At 44.9% G+C, this 18,436-nt stretch overlaps 1 protein-coding gene across 1 annotated transcript in view; it reads right to left on the bottom strand.

The window, feature by feature from the left end:
* LOC138533319 (IgGFc-binding protein-like) overlaps positions 1-18,436 on the bottom strand; it is a 198,558-nt gene that overhangs the window by 97,211 nt on the left and 82,911 nt on the right. The window contains exons 3-5 of the mRNA XM_069641139.1: positions 11,075-11,642; positions 8,559-9,151; positions 3,520-4,090 (exon numbers count right to left, since the gene is read on the bottom strand). Of these exons, the coding sequence (XP_069497240.1) occupies positions 3,520-4,090; positions 8,559-9,151; positions 11,075-11,642 (1,732 nt within the window). The remainder of the gene's footprint in view (positions 1-3,519; positions 4,091-8,558; positions 9,152-11,074; positions 11,643-18,436) is intronic.

Genomic DNA, 18,436 nt, shown 5'->3' with positions numbered 1-18,436 from the left:
TTTGTCTGAACAATTAATAACATAAAAGAAAAGGAACTTCTTATGTTAAAGAACATTCTTTTTGAACCAACATAGAGCATTGCCTTAGCTATCAATACAATATGCCCATGGGAAATTGTTTACGGTAATACACAACAGTTGTACCGTGCTGTTTTAAGTGAAGTTGATTAGTGGCCTACGAAAGAATAGTCGAATGGACATAGTCGGCAGATATAGTAAAATAATTAGTACAATGATTTATGCAAGGGGGCGCATTAATGCACATACAATCAGTCGTTCCTCCTCAGTAACTGATTAATCTGCTGATGTGGTATGACGGATGAGAAAAGATAACACAATCAACTTTACAGATACATAGAGTTCTCAATAAATTGATAAATGACTCTGTTTGCTACAATTTGTATGAAAACATCATAACTGTATAGCTGTATAGTGCAGAGCACCAGTGGCGTCACTAGGGGTGGGCCTGGGGGGGCCGGGGCCCCCCTGTGAAACCCTGTGCCCACCCTCTGTGCCCCCCCACCTAAAACGAGCAGTGACCATGATCTCCCCCTACTTTTGTCTGTGTCCCCCTACTTTTGTCTTTGGCCCCCTCTGTGCCCCTCCTAAATTTGATTCCTGGCGACGCCACTGCAGAGCACAGTTCAAGACGCTGGGGTTAATGAAATGATACTTTCTGCCATATGCAATATTAGACAGCAGATAGAAAAGGAATTTCTAATGTTAAATAACACATTTCAATTTACAGATACATAAAGTTCTCCATAAAAATGACAAATTACTCCATTTGCTACAATTTGTATGAAAACATCATAATTGTATAGCGCAGAGCACAGTTTAGGACACCGTGGTTAATGGAATGATACGTTCTGCCATATGAAATACTAGACAGCAGAAACGTTGTGTGAGTCCGTTTGACGTCATACACATGAGATCATATTGATACACATACAATGTAGGCAAAATGGCGGCCGCCACTCGATATCGCCACATGCCAAACAGTAGTGTTTGGAACAGAGGCAACAGCTAAAAAGGTATGGATAGTTCATCCTCTGGCCTTCTCATCCGGTTTTAAATGGGATACTCTTTGAAATATCAACATAATGATGGGCCGTATTGTATTTATTATAGAGGGACGAGGACTTTAGTATGCAATTGAAATGTATCCTCACTGAGGGAACCTGTAAACCGTGTGCACCTAAAAATAAGGTAAATGCATTTCTGGTCATTTATTTGGCTACTTAGAAACTAACAGGAATTAATGTTCTATTCTGGCAGAATTCTTCTGTTATTGTTTATGCTCTGAGTGTATTTCTATATTTCCCTCTTTTTATAAAAATGGAACTAGAGCGATGAGAGGCACCGTTAGTGGTTCTTTGGCCCAAGAATCTTTCAACACATCTACGTTCTGGTCTTGACAAATGCAATATAATGAAAGCGTTTTGCAGAAACCGGTAGACCTGACCTTGATGGGATATCCTTTATGTTTTTGAGATACCCTATCTTTTAATGTTTTAATTGAGTTTGTGCACCTGTTTCCTATACAGACTCAGGTGTGGGTAGAATAAAGACACAAAGGAATCTGCTCCTGAAAGTATTCTCTTTTAAATGTTGTCTTTCACCCAATTCAGGGGTCATTTTAGGGTAGACAAAGGCTTAGAAAGCACACTTGTGTGTTTTTAATAGATTCATTATTTAAAATGATTTGTTAACCACTCCATCCCCTTTAGATAGGAGGCACATCACCTCAAACTAAGGGCATAATCTCACGCTAGGGATAGAGTAGTTCATCCTGAGGGACAACACTAGTGATGTTTGGACTTGGATGAATGTAAAAAGGCTCTCCCTTTTCTGGTGGTACTAAACCTAATTCTGGCAGAGGCCCAAAATACCACCTATTACAATTGGTATTTACTATGTTTTATTGATCTATTTAAATGTGTAGAGCAAATTCACCAAACAGTTGTGTATGATTGCAAAAAACAGTGTGCAACAAACAAAGTAAGGAGGAAAGTGGTGATCAGGGGAAAATAGGAAAGACTTAACGGCAGAATGGACAGACGCCTGAAAGGAGTAGCAACGTGTGGGAGGTAGTAAGAGCAAAGAAAGAAAGTGGGATTGAGCACAGGGGGGGGAGGGGCATGGAAGTGCTAGAAGAAACTGAGAAACCGAGCGAAGAGGATTTGAGGAGAAGAGTGTGTGGCAAATGTGGAAAGCTAACAGGGGGCTAGACCACTGACACGTTTATAAAGAAGGCCCAGGTCACATAATGGAGTGGGACAGGAAATAGAAGCCATTCAAAAGAAACAAAGGGAGTGGGTGGTAGGAGCGCATGAAGAAAGCTGAAAAAGAGAAAAACAGAGTCAAAAGTAGATGGCAGAGAGGAAAAACATAGGTGGGAAGATCAACAAGGAGGGAGAAGCAATATTCAAGACAAGACAGAATCAAGTTAAGAAAAGCGTCCCAGGGCCTGGCTTACAAATAGTTTCCCAATGGAGTTTTCCCGTAGGAAAAGCCATTTGTAAAGCAGGCCCTTAGTGCCTAGGAAGCTGAGGAGTGGGTGGATTTTGCAAAAATTAAACGGTGAACAGAGCAGATACGAGCAAGGAAAGAAATCTGCAAAGGAAATTAGAAGAAGGGGTCGGAAAAATCCACTAGGGTTGTGATCCAAGGGAGAAAGTTAGAGGCAAAGCGGGCACTAGGGGGACAGGTAATATTCGCGGGGAAGGTAGTGTAATGAGAGTAAGGCACAGGGGACATGATGATTTGGCTTTGTGAGGAGTACATGAGAAAAGATGGAGATACCGGCCACTTTTTGATTGCAAAAAGACAATAAGAAAAGGATGAGTGCTGTTGGTCAGTGCAAGAGTACAAGGAGATGAACATATGATAATTGGCAGCCTACAAATTCAAGCTAATGATGTGAAGGTGGAAAAGAAGAGAACAGAACATTTTACAGCACTAAATCATAGTGGTTCTATATTATTATATAACACGCTTGACACCAAAGAGGTTTCTAAGCTCGGACCAGGGATTCGAACCTGTGTTGCTCTCCTCCGTCATCTTATTTCCAAGACAAGCATGTTGGCCACTAAGCTATACTACCCATGCCTAAAGCTAGAAACCATGAGATTCTACTTTTTCCACAGAGGATCATGGTTAAAAGAGTAATTTGCTAATAGCGCAGTGAACCTCTGTGCTGCTTTCACCAAAAGTATTAGGGCGAAAATGGAGCCGACCAATTGGAAAGAACTTAGGGCGGATACAGCAATCAAGAAGGATAGTGTAAAAGCAAAGGCAAACTCAGAGACTAACAAGTGTCCACAGTGTTAAAGCAAAAGTACAGAATAGATTGAATTTGGAACCCTAGTCGGAATGCATGCATGCACATATATGTACTTGTCAACCAACCTTATTTCCTGAAACGGAAGCATAGATATGTTCTTCTTAATTGCTGCAACCACAGTAATGTATGAGATGAGTAAACACATTTTCCTGATTTTGATTATGGGAACTTACGGCAAAAGGTGTCTGTTCTCCAGGGTTGAATGTTGATGCCCACATTCTGACACGCGGTTGTGTAGGCTTGAAGACTCTTACAGAGGATATCCTGATCTCCATTAACGGCACACATGTCATAGGCACAGAAGGACAAAAAGTTTGTAGGTATGACTATAGGAAGACACTGTTTAAATGGACCGTTTGGATCTCTAATCTTGCCACACTGATCGAGTGTGATGTAGTTAGCTATAATGACTGCGCTACATGTGGGGCAACTTGTCCCACAGCCATTGGTGCACTGGATATTACTCTCATTCTTTTTCCATGATGTTCCAAAATCATCCACGCTTTTGACTACTTGGCCACTGGGCAGCATGAAGTCGTCTCTCTCATCATCATTGAAGTTGCCACAGAGGCCACACATGTGTCCGCTGTAGGTGCTGGGGACCTCCACTTGCGCATAGTACTGCGCATCATAAAGGACTGTTAGGCCGAAGTCTGTGTAGACAACAATATTGATCCCTTCTTGGTTGATCCAGATTCCTTCTCCTTCCAGTATTAATGGAAGAATGTACATTTCATTGTCAACCTGCAATACAGGGATTGGAAAAGATAAGAATGAAGTAAACAGGGGTGTGGAATTAAGCATTCAAATAAAAAAAAAAAAACAGATTGCCTTGTACATGTCATTGCTCTTCTCCCTACACATTCTGCTCACATGACCTTGAGAAAACCTTTGTTTTCTGAGTTTGCTCTAACCCTTAATTTAACATTTTTGGTGTAACACCTTCTCTGTTTGGACACTGGAGGGCCAGCACCCTCGCAGTAAACCCCACTCTTGCCCCCTTAGTCCTTTGGAACACTATGCAAATGATCCCCCACGGTCAGAAAGCGATTGGTACACGTGGACACAACAGAAGCATGGGAATGGGGACAAAATGGTGTGCCATTAAAGTTCAGGCAGAAAAACACCCCTGCCCCCCTAAAATTATGCCCATGACGACGGGCACCCTGCCCTGTTAATACTGCTTGACCTTTCCGCAGCCTTGGACCTCGTGGATCACTCCCTCTTCGTTGCTAGGCTGAGGGAGGTAGCAGTCTGCTCCGAGACAGCGGTTCGATGGGTGGCATCCTTTCTGGGACCCTACAATGCCAGAGTTGCTGTGGACGAGGCGGCTTCCACCCCAGAGTCCATTTCCTGTGGGGTAGCACAGGGGTCTTATATTTCGCTGACTCTTTTTAACATTTACATTCTGTCCTTCCTGGCACTTCTTGATGACCTGGGTGTGCAATATGCCAACTATGCTGATGACACCGAGGTTGTCCTGAAGCTCTCAGGTATCCATACGCAAGACATGGCAACCATTAACATGGTATATGGCACCATCCAGGTTTGGATGCAACCGATGAGTTGGTTCTGAATAAAGATAAAGGTAAAATTCCCTGACACTGAGTCATAAATGTCTGAACCTCCAAACACCTGCCTATCTCTGCGAACGCACCAGGGTTTACCAACCAGGCTGCTTGCTTCAATCGGCCGATAAGGCCAACCTCCAACAACCCAAATTCAAACTGAAAGGGTTTAGTGGCACCTTCTTTAATGTTAATGCCCCCCGGCTTGGAATGTATCTTCTCCCGACCTGAGAAAGATAATTTCTCTAATGGACTTCAAGAAAAAAAAATCATCTGATTGTTAACACAGGGCCTCAGTTCAAATAGCTATCTGCTGACTTTCAAAGCTTTAACATAGCTGGATCCACCATCCCAGTTGCAAAAAGTGTTAAAACACTAGGGGTTATGCTAAAAAATGAACTCACCATGAAGCCCCATGTAGCCCTTCGTCAAGCATCTTGTGTCTATAGCAATAAACTTCTCAGTCACATCCGTCCATTCTTGTCCGCTGAGAACATGTCCCTCCTTGCATCAGCATTGGTTAATTCACACATGGAGTACTGTAACAGTCTGTTTCTCTGCACCTCCCAGGCAAAGCTAGCAGCCCTCCAGGTGATTGAAAATGGGGCAGTGCGGGCCAGTAAGTGTGTAGCCAGATGAGATCACATTGCCCATGCGAGGAGGGAGCTTCACTGGCTCCCGGTGAAACATCGGGTTACCCACAATTCCCTGAAACTGAGTCATAAATGCCTGAACATCCAAGCACCTGCCTATCTCTGCAAACGCACCAGGGTTTACCAACCAGGCTGCTCGCTTCAATCGGCTGATAAGGCCAACCTCCAACAACCCAAATTCAAACTGAAAGGGTTTGGTGGCACCTTCTTTAATGTTCAGGCCCCCCTGGCTTGGAATGTACCTCCTCCCGACCTGAGAAAGATAATTTCTCTAATGGACTTCAAGAAAAAAATCAAGCCTCACCTTTTAAACCTGGCATAACAGAACTTCCTTTTTCTGATCTGTCTGACTCCATTGTCTGTGTTTTTATGTGCGCCCTCAGACATATAGGTGAGCGGCATGTTAAAAAAATGTAAATAAATAAGTAAATAGATGTTACTAATTGTATTAAAGAGACAAGGCTGGCACAGTGAATGCGGCATTGCATGCACTATGCCCAAATTGCGAGAAATGGGAAATCTCCAGCCATGCCTGAGCTTCCATGAGGACAGCACACACTCCCAGCTGCCACAACCCTCTTCGTTGTTCTAGCAGTGTTGGAAAGATCTGTTTTTTACTTGAGAGGAATGTGTCCTACAAGGCCATGATCGCAGGCCAGCACCTGGTGTGCATGTTGTCTCACACTGGCCAAAGCATGACCCGGCCCATCCCCAGGTGACCACGAGTTATAGCCCATATAACTGACGAAACCTTAAGATCCCTAAATTCCATGGCACCAGGTGCCCTTTGACCACCAAACCCAAAGTAACAACTCTTGAAATGTTTAAAGAGGACAACAGGGCACATCGTTGAGCAAATGAGGGTGGAGACCTTGGAGCCAGATGGCGTGGAAGGGAGTGAAATGTGTGCGTGAAGGTTAGCGTGTCCTAGAACCTCCTTCGTGCCTGTCTTAATGTCTGCCAGGTGCACAGTATAGTATTAAAACAGTAGTCAGTAGTGTATTTAGTTTGTTCTTTGACCTGCAATGTGAGAAGAAGATGATCACTGCAGCACCCACGTGAATATTAAGACGGACGGATTGGGTTGGAACCAATGGTCTGGCATCTCTTATGGAGCAGGCAGATTATGTATAGGCACACACCAACCTCCCTCACTTTCCTCCCTCTAATCTCCCTATCTCTCTCCATGCACGTAATTTAGACATTCACTTTGACTCCTCTCTCTCCTTCTCCCACCATATCTCTCTCACTTCTCGCACCTGTCGGTACCACCTCATCAATATTCGCAAAGTCCGTCCCTCTCTCACCTTCCATGCTACCAAACTCTTAATCTCCTCCCTTATTTTCTCCCGCCTCTTCTACTGTTCTTACTTATTCTTTGGACTACCTACTTCTCATCTCGCCCCCCTCAAATCTATCTACCATTCTGCTGTTCGTACCCTCTGTCTCCTTACCTCCCGTGACTCCATCTCTACTTCCCTCTCTTCCCTTGGCTGGCTTCCATTTCACTCCCAACATAAATTTCAATTTCTCTGCCTTGTCTTCAAATCTCTCCATGCTCTTGCTCCCCCTTATCTCTCCTCCCTCCTCTCTTTCTACTCCCCCACACCCCCTTGGGTCAGCTGACCATTTCCTTCTCACTGTACCTCCGTCCCCCTGTACCTCGTCCCGTTTCCGCTCCTTCCAACTCCTAGACCCCTGCACTGGAACTCCCTACCTCTTGCAATCCGCACTACCACCACCTTCTCCTCATTCCGCACCTCCCTTAAATCTCTCCTTCTCCACTCTCCTCCTTGAAACCCCTTCGCCTTCCTGCCTCCCCTCCCTCCTTTATCTTTCCCCTTGACTATCTCCCTCCCTTCACCTACCTCCCCACTCTCACCTTTCCCCTTCCCTCCTCCTACTCCTCATCACCCCTCCCCCCCAACCAGTCCTACTCCACTATTCTCCCTATTCCCTTCAGTTAATTGCTCTTCTTACTGCTTTGTTGACTGATTCATATTGTAATTTGGTTCTACCGTTATATTGTTATTGTTTTATGTATTAAGTTGTTCAATTGTACAGCGCGTTGGTGTAAAGCGCTTTATAAACCAATAAATACAAATACCAACCAGCCGCGCAGGTTTTTACTGTATGTATTGCGTCATCTATAATGATGTTTTCCTTTATACGATTGTGCTTTTACTACTTTTCGGCAGAACGTTCTTAGCAGCAGAGTTCTTTGCTGTTGCTCTCATCTGCATGTGAAATTAAAACGTGTTATCCTTACAAGATCGACTTGGGCCTTTCTTCGCTAGCGGGTTGTATTCTCTCTGGTGTGAGCGTTTAGGGGCTGTGCCTTCAATGTTTTGAGACAGCCCAAAAAATTGTAAACATTTACTTCAGGATTTAAGGCTGGAGGAAAAATACCTACAGTTCTGAAAACCTCTGAAAACAATCATCTTTCAAGCTCAGGGGCAAAGCCCTCAACATTGAAAAGAAGATGATGCAATAAAACCTGGGTTCAGTACTCGGTACCGTGCTTAGAAGCTGGAAGAGACTGTTGTTAACTGAGAACAAATTGCCAATAATAATTTCAGGGTCCCAACTGTCCAAGGGATATGAAAAAACATTGGGATTAAAACAACTGAATGCAACACTTTTAAAAATTGAGTTTCCTCCCGTCTTGCTTTTCCGCATATCACCTCAGTCAAACCAAACCCCATAACCGTGCTCTACAACTTCTCACCTATCCACCACTTCACTCTTTACTGTATGAAGCAACACCTGTTGCACACTGCATAATATTAATCTCCAATAAATAAAAAAATAAAGAGAATTTAGAAAGTGAGAATGAAAACGTAGCCTCACCAATAAATCTTCCTGCAGCAGCTTGCTAACCTCGCCTTTCACATCACTATTTGAATGCATGTGTTTGAGTTTCCTATTCTACCACACCTTCTGGGAATTGAACGTGCAAGGTTTTTGTTGCGTTTCTTGATTTTCATTTACCTTAACCTGCCATGAGCTGCGATTTTCAATCTCAATCGTGCGGTTGTACACGTAAATTGTCACTTTGTCTGTAACGGCCACGTCACCCTTGCCGAAACTTTCGTTGTCCACCACCACCTCAAAGTTCACCAGTCCTTTCACACCCGGGCAGACTTTTGCTAAAGTATAACTGCACGTGCCCTGGAAGTCAAACTTCTGACCATCAAATGAGAGGTAGTGAGGGTCTCCGGCTGCGATGCATCTCCCAAATGCATTAGGGTAGCAGCCAAGGATACCATCCACAATCTTGCATTCTTCCTGGTCACTGCAAGGTGAATTGGAGCAGCTGACCTGTCCATTGCCTGAGCACTTGCACTGCTGTAGGCATCCAGCTGTGTAAAACACGTCACCTTTTTGAAGGTACGCGTCCTGATAGACGCAACCACAGTTGCTGGCAGAAACACAGAGGTCTCCACTCAGGATGTATCCGGTATCACAGAAGCAGCCTTCAGAACAGCCGGCATCACAGCCCACCGCAGATGAGAGATTGTAGCAGTACACAGAGCAGCTGGTCCCGCAGAGCTCGTAATGGCTGTTCAGAGGGCACTCCATATCTAAAATACAAACACATTGCACATTTGTTAGGCTTTTGGATCACTTAAATATTTTTTATAAATGTTTCGGCAGGCTTTGACAACCAAATGGTCCTATTTAATGAGGTTGTATAAACATGCATTCCATTTGAGCCAAGTCACACATTCCACAACGCCACCTAGTAACCATCGCTGGAAGTTCACCTGCAGTTCTGAGCCACACCAGCAAGGCATTATAGGTGGTGTTGTGGAATGTGTGACTTGACTCAAATGGACTTTCCCATTTTCACATTTCAGGTGAAAGGTTTTTTTTCCAAAACTTTTTTAATTTGAATTAGTGATCAGTTAAGGTAATAAACTTATTGCAAAAAAAACCCTGAAATTCAACGCATTGGAGAACTCAGGACCCTATAACTTGGTGTGTTCTCGTAGATCTCCCCTATCATTTTATATACCCCATAATGCCATTTTAGATGGCATTGAGAATCCCTTCCCTTTTAATAAATATGTCCTCTTGGGCTTTGCAACGGGAACACACTGAGTGTTTGTGAGTTCTCAAAGCCTGCCACCTTTTCTACATAACAATGCCACTGTCAAAACAGCTCAAACACAGTCTGTGATGGATGTACATCTTTGACCGACGGGTTGCAAGAGAAGGCTATGCTGAAGGTTGTGCCATGGCTACTGGTGGGGCTGTGTTTTAAAATGGACATTGGGCACCGCCGAAAGCCATGGCTAGTGATCTTAGAGTGTTCTTAAATATACAGTGGCCATTGCCAGAGGTACATAAAAAAAAAATCGATGGAATAACAAAACCCCTGAGAATCAATAAAAAAACTTTATTTAATTATCAGTTAAGCTAAGAAACTTATCACAATAAACCCCCTGAATTGCAAATGCATTGGGGCACTCAGGACTGGCATAGCTCAGTGCGTTCGCTCGGACATGTAACTGTGGGTCCCGGGCATTACCGGAAGCGGTAATGCCTCTGTAGATCGGGGCTTATTGCTTAATTACTGAGTATGTGGAGTTTATATTCCTTTCAGGTAGTCAGAAAGACAAAGGGGGTAGTTCCGAGAAATCAGAGCCCACGGTAACAATACAATATTCAACAATGTCTCATTGATAATGCGTGTGTGTTTGTGTGTACGCGCGTGTGTCTGCGTCTTTGGACTAAACATTTTCCAAATAATCTTCAAACAGAGCAACATTTGGCCGTTTGTGCCCAACTGGGAATTATCAGGGGTGTCCTTGCTACATTTTTCCACAGGCTGTACCCCCATTTCATTTTCACTATGCCCTTTTACCTTCTCCCCCACATCTTAGGATGAATGAAATCCCTTTGATCTTATTCTGTTGCACAGAAATATCAAACTGTGCTGGTATAGTGTTATTGTGTTCCCATTGCTATTTTTAAGAATTCTTAATGACTTTATTGCAGATATCAACCTGCACCTTGTGTAAACAAAATGCCTTAACCAAGTGTGCCTTCAGCCACTTGCTTTACATGCAATGTCTTCCTACAATCGGTCTGTAACAGAATAATTTTTGCATTCTACCATAGTGGTGTCCTTGCATTTGTTTCTGCCACTAAATTCCTGTTAAAATAAGCATTGGCAAAGACACATGCAGGGGCTCGTGTGTAGGCGTTAGAGAGGCTTTTGCATGACAATCGCACCCTATGCACAGTTACTCACACCAACTGTCAGATTTTTCCATTGCGGCAAGGCCTGTCAAATGCCTACACAAAAGTCAACATTGCTTTGCTAATACTTCTTTTTAAGGTGTTGCCTTTGGCGAGATGTTTGGTGGAATTGCTTTACTCAGAACTCATTCCTGCCCTAATGGATTTCTATGGCATGACATGCGCATATGATGCAAACTCACATGCTTAGGTGTTGCTTAGAATAATGATATGGATTCGATTGGCATAACAGAACTTACTGCAGAAAGAACTTGTCCTCCAGTTCTGGATCTGGATCCCTTGGCCTTGGCACGCAGTGGCATAGGCAGCGATGGTACTGCACAAGGCAGATGTGAGACCCTTGTACTGACAGGTGTCAAAGACGCAGTCCGAGAAGAAGGGCGTTGGGTCGATGGTTCTGTGGCATGAACTGAATGGCCCATTGGCCCTGATGATAACTCCACAGTAATTGTCTCCCTTGTACGGCTCCGCTTCTGCCTCACTGCAAAGAAGACAGTTTCCAACACAATCCGACGTACATCCTGGGACGGTGCCCACTTTCCAGCTCTCACCAAACTTCACCGCATTGGGTGCTGTGCCACCAGACTTCATGGTCAAATCATCTTTAGCATTCTGGTTGAAGTTGCCGCACAGGCCACAGACGGCGCTGGAATAGCTACCCGGCAGGGTAACTCTGACTAAGCTGTTCCAGTCAAACGTTACGGCCAACCCAAAGTCCACCTTGATGACGCAGCTAAGGCCGCTGACAAAAGCCGAAATCTTACTCTTTTGGTAATAGTATGGCAGGCGCACAAACACTGCATTGACCTAGAATATAAAGAAAGGCATATCATTTGAGATAGATTAGCATTAAAAAAAAAGCATATCCTACCCTTGCCAACTGAGATTTCAGGCTAATTTAGGAAAACACAAAAAGGAGAGCTGATCGTTAGAATAAAGCAAAGAGGCGCTGTTCTAGAGCTTTGGGAAAAGTAACTGCTATGGTTTCAACATGAGGCAGCCATTCCCATATGAAGACGGGCTCTGCAACCTCGACTCCCCAGATGTTTTAAACTACAACTCCATCACACTTCACCTCTGACTTTGACGGCAAGGTCCTACGGGAGTTGTAGTCCAACACATCTGGAGAGCCAAAGGTTGCAGACTACGCACGTAGTTTACCAAAGAAGGTGAAGACACGTCTGAAAAGTGCCCATACTTTCGTAAGAGAAATAACTGCCTGGAGAAGAATAGCGTGTAGTATACGGTCAGAATTGTCTCTCAAGCCCAATGGACCACATTCAAGAAATGTGTGTCGAAGAAGTTGGTGGCACCCGCTAAGTATAGCTGTGCTACATTTGTTCCAGGGAACATATTCATGATATACAGGATAGGCAAATTGTGTTCCTTTTTGTTATGCTGGGAAAGACAAAACTGTAGAAACAGAGCTGAAAAGGGGCAGGGTGCTGTGTAGACCATTAGACTGTAAAAAACATTGTGTCCAATAAAACACTTATAAACAACGTATTGTTATTATCAGTAGTAAACACAAGTGTTGCTTTTTGATGGTACATAATGTTGCTTAGAACTAAACACATGTTTAGAGTCAGTATTACTAATCAATGAATCAATGAGTAAAGCACTCATTTTCAGCGTTTGAGTCCACAATACATGGCCTCTCCATTAAGAAATGTTCTCAATGGATAGCTCGTTTTCACCCAAGCTATGAGTCTCTGGGCCTCATTACACGGAATGCAGTAAGTGTTTACCGGTCAGGGCACCGGTACCGGTATACCCTTACCGCCTTACTACGAGGTCCCTTTGCGGGACCCGACCTCAACGCTGGTTTTACCAGCCGTTAAGGGGCGGGCCCGCAAAGGAACCTTGGTGCTAATTACGGTACCGCAATTTGCGGTACCGTAACTAGCTCCTTCCCCATTCGCATTGAGCCCTATGGGGGCAAAATGGGAATGGGGAAGTGCCTTGGTGAATGGGGAATTACCGCCCCCGCTCACCTTGGAGTAGGGCAGTAATTCTACCATCCACCAAGGCGGACACGGTAAAATACCGGCGGCAAATAGCGCCATGGTTACCCCATACCGTGTAATGAGGCCCTCGGTCTTTGACCTTCACATCAATGTCATTGATGGCGGGGGGATAGCTCAGTGGCAACACGCTTGTCTTGGAAGCATGATAACTTACAGCAATGGAGGTTTGAAACCCGCCTGGCTTCCAGTATTTAGTGCGTTACAAAAGATGAATGAATTGATACCCCGCCTGTGCTCATTGATCTGCAACACTGGTGATAACGGGCAATTGTGACAACAACCGTCTGCCACAGTACAGTGGCATGCAGAACACATTCTGTGCAGGCAGGCACTTCTGAGTCCATCAAAAGCTGGATCCGCTTCTACTTTTCAGATTTGGATGCCAACTTCAAAATGGAAGCCTGCAGCTCTGCTCATTTTAAAAGCAGACCTCTAGGCCTGATTCTCAGCTTTGGGGAAATGTAGTATGGGGAGTCAACATGTTCGCCTCCAGTTTCCAGCACCACTCTTCCGAAGTGAATGGAGGTATTGTAGGGGAGCTTGTGGAAGCAGTGTGTGCACCAGCGTCACCTCCAGACTTTCTTAGACTGCCACGTTTCAGATTTAGACTTGTTTGGAGTCTAGCGTGGAGGCATTGATGTCAGTATGCCACATTCTTTCTTTCACAGAATATGGTGTTTTTATGAAAAAGTGTTGTTCCTCCACGGTACAAGACTTTTCAAATTGTACACAGACTTCCGAATCGAGCCCTGTGTTAAAGTGGGTGAAGGGTGAGTACAAATGCTGTGCATATTTGGTTGTGGGGGGTCTACCCGATTTTCCTGTGTGGTGTTCTGTGTATGTTACCATGCTTATGTCCATGTATAGCCACGCTCTGAATGCACAATCATGTAGAAATTGCATTAAGTGCACAAGCAACCCTGGGGAAATATTGTATTCAGAAATTACAAATAATGCAACATAGCATTTGTGTCAGTTTATGAGTGTCCACTGGAACTCATCTAACCTGACATTAGACGTGATCTTTGGACAGGACTTCACGCAGGCCATTTCGAGGGGTGGACAGGCCGGTTGGTCTTTGCATCCTGGGCCTCTTTTGTATGGTATCCTATTTTATTTCTAAATGTTCTCATAGGAAAATGGCTGGGCTTGCTGAAAAAGTGTAATACGTGGCCATTTTGAAAATTATTTCCAAGTCCCCTTTTGGTTCCCAGCCCACCTCTGGCCATTCAAATGGATGAATTAACAGTTTTTACAAAAGGGCACGATTACCCTGGTGTCGTCAGACAGTTGAACCGCAAGACAGTTGGTGTGGCAGCATGAGGGATGGCAGCGAAGGAGGAAGCGTGCAGTGGCGCATAAACGTCTGAAGGGAGGGAAAGGCGGTGGAGGTGGGACGCTGGCCCACCAAAAGTGCAGGAACACAGAGAGCAGGAGAGGAGTCTCTGGGTGGGTTGGGGCACTTCCCACCGTAGGATCCTGGAAAGAACAGTGAAAGAGACAGTGGAAAAGCAGGTGTGGGTGAGAGGGGACAAGGAAGTAGGCACCTGTGGGGACAAGTAGCAGAGAACAAGGCAGTGATATTATCACACAGGTCAGGAAAACAGGGTTCAGGCCCACAAAATGCATATGTAACGTTACATAAAGAGGGCTGAATTAAAACAGCTAATTTACAAAACAAAAAGTGGCAGATGAAGAAACAAGAATATCCCTTCAAACAGCATACGTAAAGAGGGTGATTTTGTGAATATTGGTGTTTGTATTTTACTTAAATATTGTTTTTTTATTCATGCTACGGCCAGGTGTGACCACAGGGTGGGTTGATCGACCGTATCAAAAGCTGCTGACAAATCTAATAAGACCAGCGCTCCTACCCTCTCATCCCCGATCAGAGATCTGAGTCATCAACCACAGAGATAAGCACGCTCTCTGTACCATGACCGGGATGGAAACCAGACTGAAAGGGATCAAGAAGAGAAGAAGATTCCAAGAAGGAGCTAAGAAGCGGAGAAACTGGAGATTCAAGGAGTTTCATTAAAAAAGGAAGTAAGGAAATAGGACGGAAATTTGAGAGACAAGCTGGAACGAGAGAGGTTTTTTTTTTTTTAGAAGAGAGATCATCAGGGCGTGGTTCAATTGAGGGGGGATGATGCCAGACTGGCATGAATGATTAACAGCCTGAGTCACCATGGGGGCGATCGTAGCATAACTTCCTTGCACATTGCAAGAGAGATGTAGGCTTAACAATTTCCTCCACAGAGAATTTAGGAAAATTGGTCCACTACTCCAGAGAGGAGGAAAACACTGGGGCAGGTAAATGCGATCCAATATAATAATTTAGCATTTATATAGTGCTACGAACCCTCAGGTATATGAGCGCTGCTTATTATTACCCACGGTGTGTGGTGCTCATTTATCGACCTCGGTTGAGTTTGGCCCTGCCGGGATTCGAACCTGCGTTAGAGCGAGCTGCTCTACTCGCTGTGCCACTTGAGGTTGTAAGGGTAATAGAACTGTGAATAGTGGCAACTGTCTTGAAAAAAGAAACCTGAACTAGAGTCACAGTGCTATTGTCAAGGAGCAGAGAACGCTCGAGCAGCCGCAGGAGACGATAGTGAACGCACAGTTCCAATCAACTCTCTAGGCTGGTTGAGAGCCACCTTCAGTTTGTCTGTGTAAAATGTGCATTTAGCAGCAACCACGGCTCTATGAAAAATCCTCGTCGTCTGGTGGAGAAGTAGCCGATCAGATTGAAGATAGGAATTCCTCCATTTGTGCTCTTCCTTCCGCCGTTCAAGGTGAAAGGCCTTTAAAGTGTCATGAAATCATGGCGCAGATGGACAAACCAGCTGCCTCAACAGTTTTACCCACGCAGAACCATCGGCTTTCTTAGTAAATATGTGGGCGAATGCAGCCAGAAGAGTTGAACATGCAGTCACTACATCCTGGCTTACTAATGCTGCATCAGTTAGCTTCCAACAGCGTTTAGGCACTAGAGGTTTAGTGATATAGTGAAAAGGAGTGGTAACCCTTAGAACGAAAGGAATTACAAAATGATCAGACTAATCTAGCTGGAGAGCAGGGAAAGTAGAGATCAAGGAAGAAGTAGCAAATACCAAGTCCAGAGTACTGCCCCGACAATGAGTAGGGCCCGACACAAGTTGAGGAAGATCAAAAACCTCCATCTCAGATAAAATTTGCAAGACAAGGTGCTCAGCAGAAGAGTTTACTCTTAGATTAAAGTGCCCAACTATCAACAGATTATTTTAGCTACACTGCAAACCACCCACAGAATTGATGAAAGCATCACAAAAAGCCGCAGAGTCATAGGAAGGAGGGCGATAAATCAGTAAAACATGGCACAAATAGGAAGGAGTAATCAACACACGTAACAATAAAGCCTCCATCTTCACCCCATGGTCACATGGAATAGTACTTATGGTCAGATCAGACATGAAGACAAACGCAATTCCACTACCCACACTGGGGGTGGGAGGATCGAGCCAAAAAAGGGGAGCGCCTGCACTTACGTCAACACAGAGTGGTCACAGATCCATGTTTCAGTAAAGCAGGCCTTATCAGGGGCCTGATGCTCAAGTAAATTGCATCATGCCAGCACGTGCACCATTATAGAGCGTGCGTTCAACAAAAGGCACTAGAGATTTTCTGGATAGGAGGTAGTGCTAGCCATTAACAGAGATTGAAGGAAGCCAGCTGGCCACATCATGTTCACTGGTGCTGCCCTTTTCATTTGATCACGTGTCAGTGAGCCTGGGTGGATGGGTGACTTCCTAATATTACCTCACCCCACACACCCCTCCCGCAGCCCGGACGAGCAACGACAGGCTGGATTTTGGCATGACTTCGGCACAGAAGGCCCTTGCCCGCTGTGCGTATGGGTCAACTCAGTTTTGAATAGCCCCATGGTATCGATGTAGCCTCACCCAGCCCACTGATTATTGATCGCAAACACAGACCGCTAAGCGTGTCTTGTCCAAGTGGGAGGTGAACAGTCACAAGCCAAGCAAATTCCATGCGGTCTACAAGTGACAGAAATACAGCCCAATTAAAATAAATATGAAATTAGGGTTATCAAAATAGGCAGTGAAAAACACGTGGCGTTCAGTCACCCGCCCGCTCAGATTATGAGTTAAAAGGAAATTATTGCAACCAATTTAAGGCAAGAAACATGGTGATGGACGTACCTGGGCTTTGCAAAATCAGCACTCGAGTTGAATAAAGACTCCTCAAGTGCCTCACCCCGCCCACTGCTCATAGAGCGCAAAGACAGACGCTAAGTGTGTCTTGTCCAACTGGGAAGAGAAAAGTTAGAAGCCAGGCAACTTCCAAGCACAGTAGCGGTCTACAAGCAACAGAAATACAGACCAATTCAAATAAATGTGAAATTAGGCTTTTAAAAATAGGCAGTGAAAAACGCGTGCCTCCTGGACGTGATTGTTCATGTGTATGAAGAAAGGGAGCTGTGAGATGATGAGATCAAGTGATCGGGCTCCATGTTGCCGAGTGGAATATTGAGAGCGTGCACTGTGCGAATATTCCGTGAGAGTCAATGGGTGCCTGGGAACTTGGTGTGATGGCGTATGGTTCTGTCCTTTAAAATGCATTTGTGTTTTTTTCTGACATACGCATGCAGTTGAAGAAGCTGAATAATGCAACCTGCACCATGCTCCCAAGACTCCTGTCTGCTTCTGTACATCCAGACATCAAAATATGGGCGACATGTCTGGAATTCGAACCCAGGCATTCAAAGCTCATTGGATTTGGGCAACATAAGGTGCATGCATGGTTCAGTGACACATTAAGGAGGATTGAATAATGCACACTGGGTATGTATCCGGTGGCCTGTCCAGACTCTTGACTGGGGTGGCCCACGTGGGCCACTGACGTATGCAGGGGCAGCATGAAGTATGAGCGCACACTCATAATGATCATAGTGTAGGATAATGGGGTGGCACCTGGGGTGGCCAATCAGAATCCAGGGGTAGCGCGTGTCAGCCTAGGCCACTTCCTGGAAACGCCACTGTATGTATCAGCACTGGTTAATAACCTCCATGCCTTGTGAGCATTACCTTGTCCTGGAGTGCCATTGACCGCCTTGTCTGCTAGAGGGGTGGAAATAGGGGATGCTTGTGCACAGAAACCATTGGTAATGCATCCCTTTACATAGCATCAATGACTTTTATTCTCATTGTCTTAACCTTCATTAGCAAAGACGTGTCTACTACCTTGCAGGTCTCACTGTGTATTCTGCGAGGGGAAGTGGTCGTACCCAGAAGGTTCAATTACTGCCTGCTCCCCATTATGTAAGTGGTACCTTCCCCTTGTGCTGCGTGGTCTCGCCTGCAGAGGTGTTGCTACGAGAGGGAGAGGATGTGGTGGGGGATATAGCCCCAGGCCTTTTGGTTGTAGCCCCGGATAGAAGCTCAGGGGCTACAACCAAAAGTCTAGCCCCGAGTCCCGATAGTCCCGACATTAATGTAGCCCTGGATATTTTCCTGACCTAGAAACACCCCTGCTCGTCTGTGTGGATATTGGCAAAAATATCTCTGCTTT

This window comes from Ambystoma mexicanum, chromosome 1p (assembly GCF_040938575.1).
Source record: "Ambystoma mexicanum isolate Mex_15411 chromosome 1p, UKY_AmexF1_1, whole genome shotgun sequence".
Taxonomy (NCBI): Eukaryota; Metazoa; Chordata; class Amphibia; order Caudata; family Ambystomatidae; genus Ambystoma; species Ambystoma mexicanum.
This window is presented reverse-complemented; position numbering and strand designations above follow the sequence as displayed.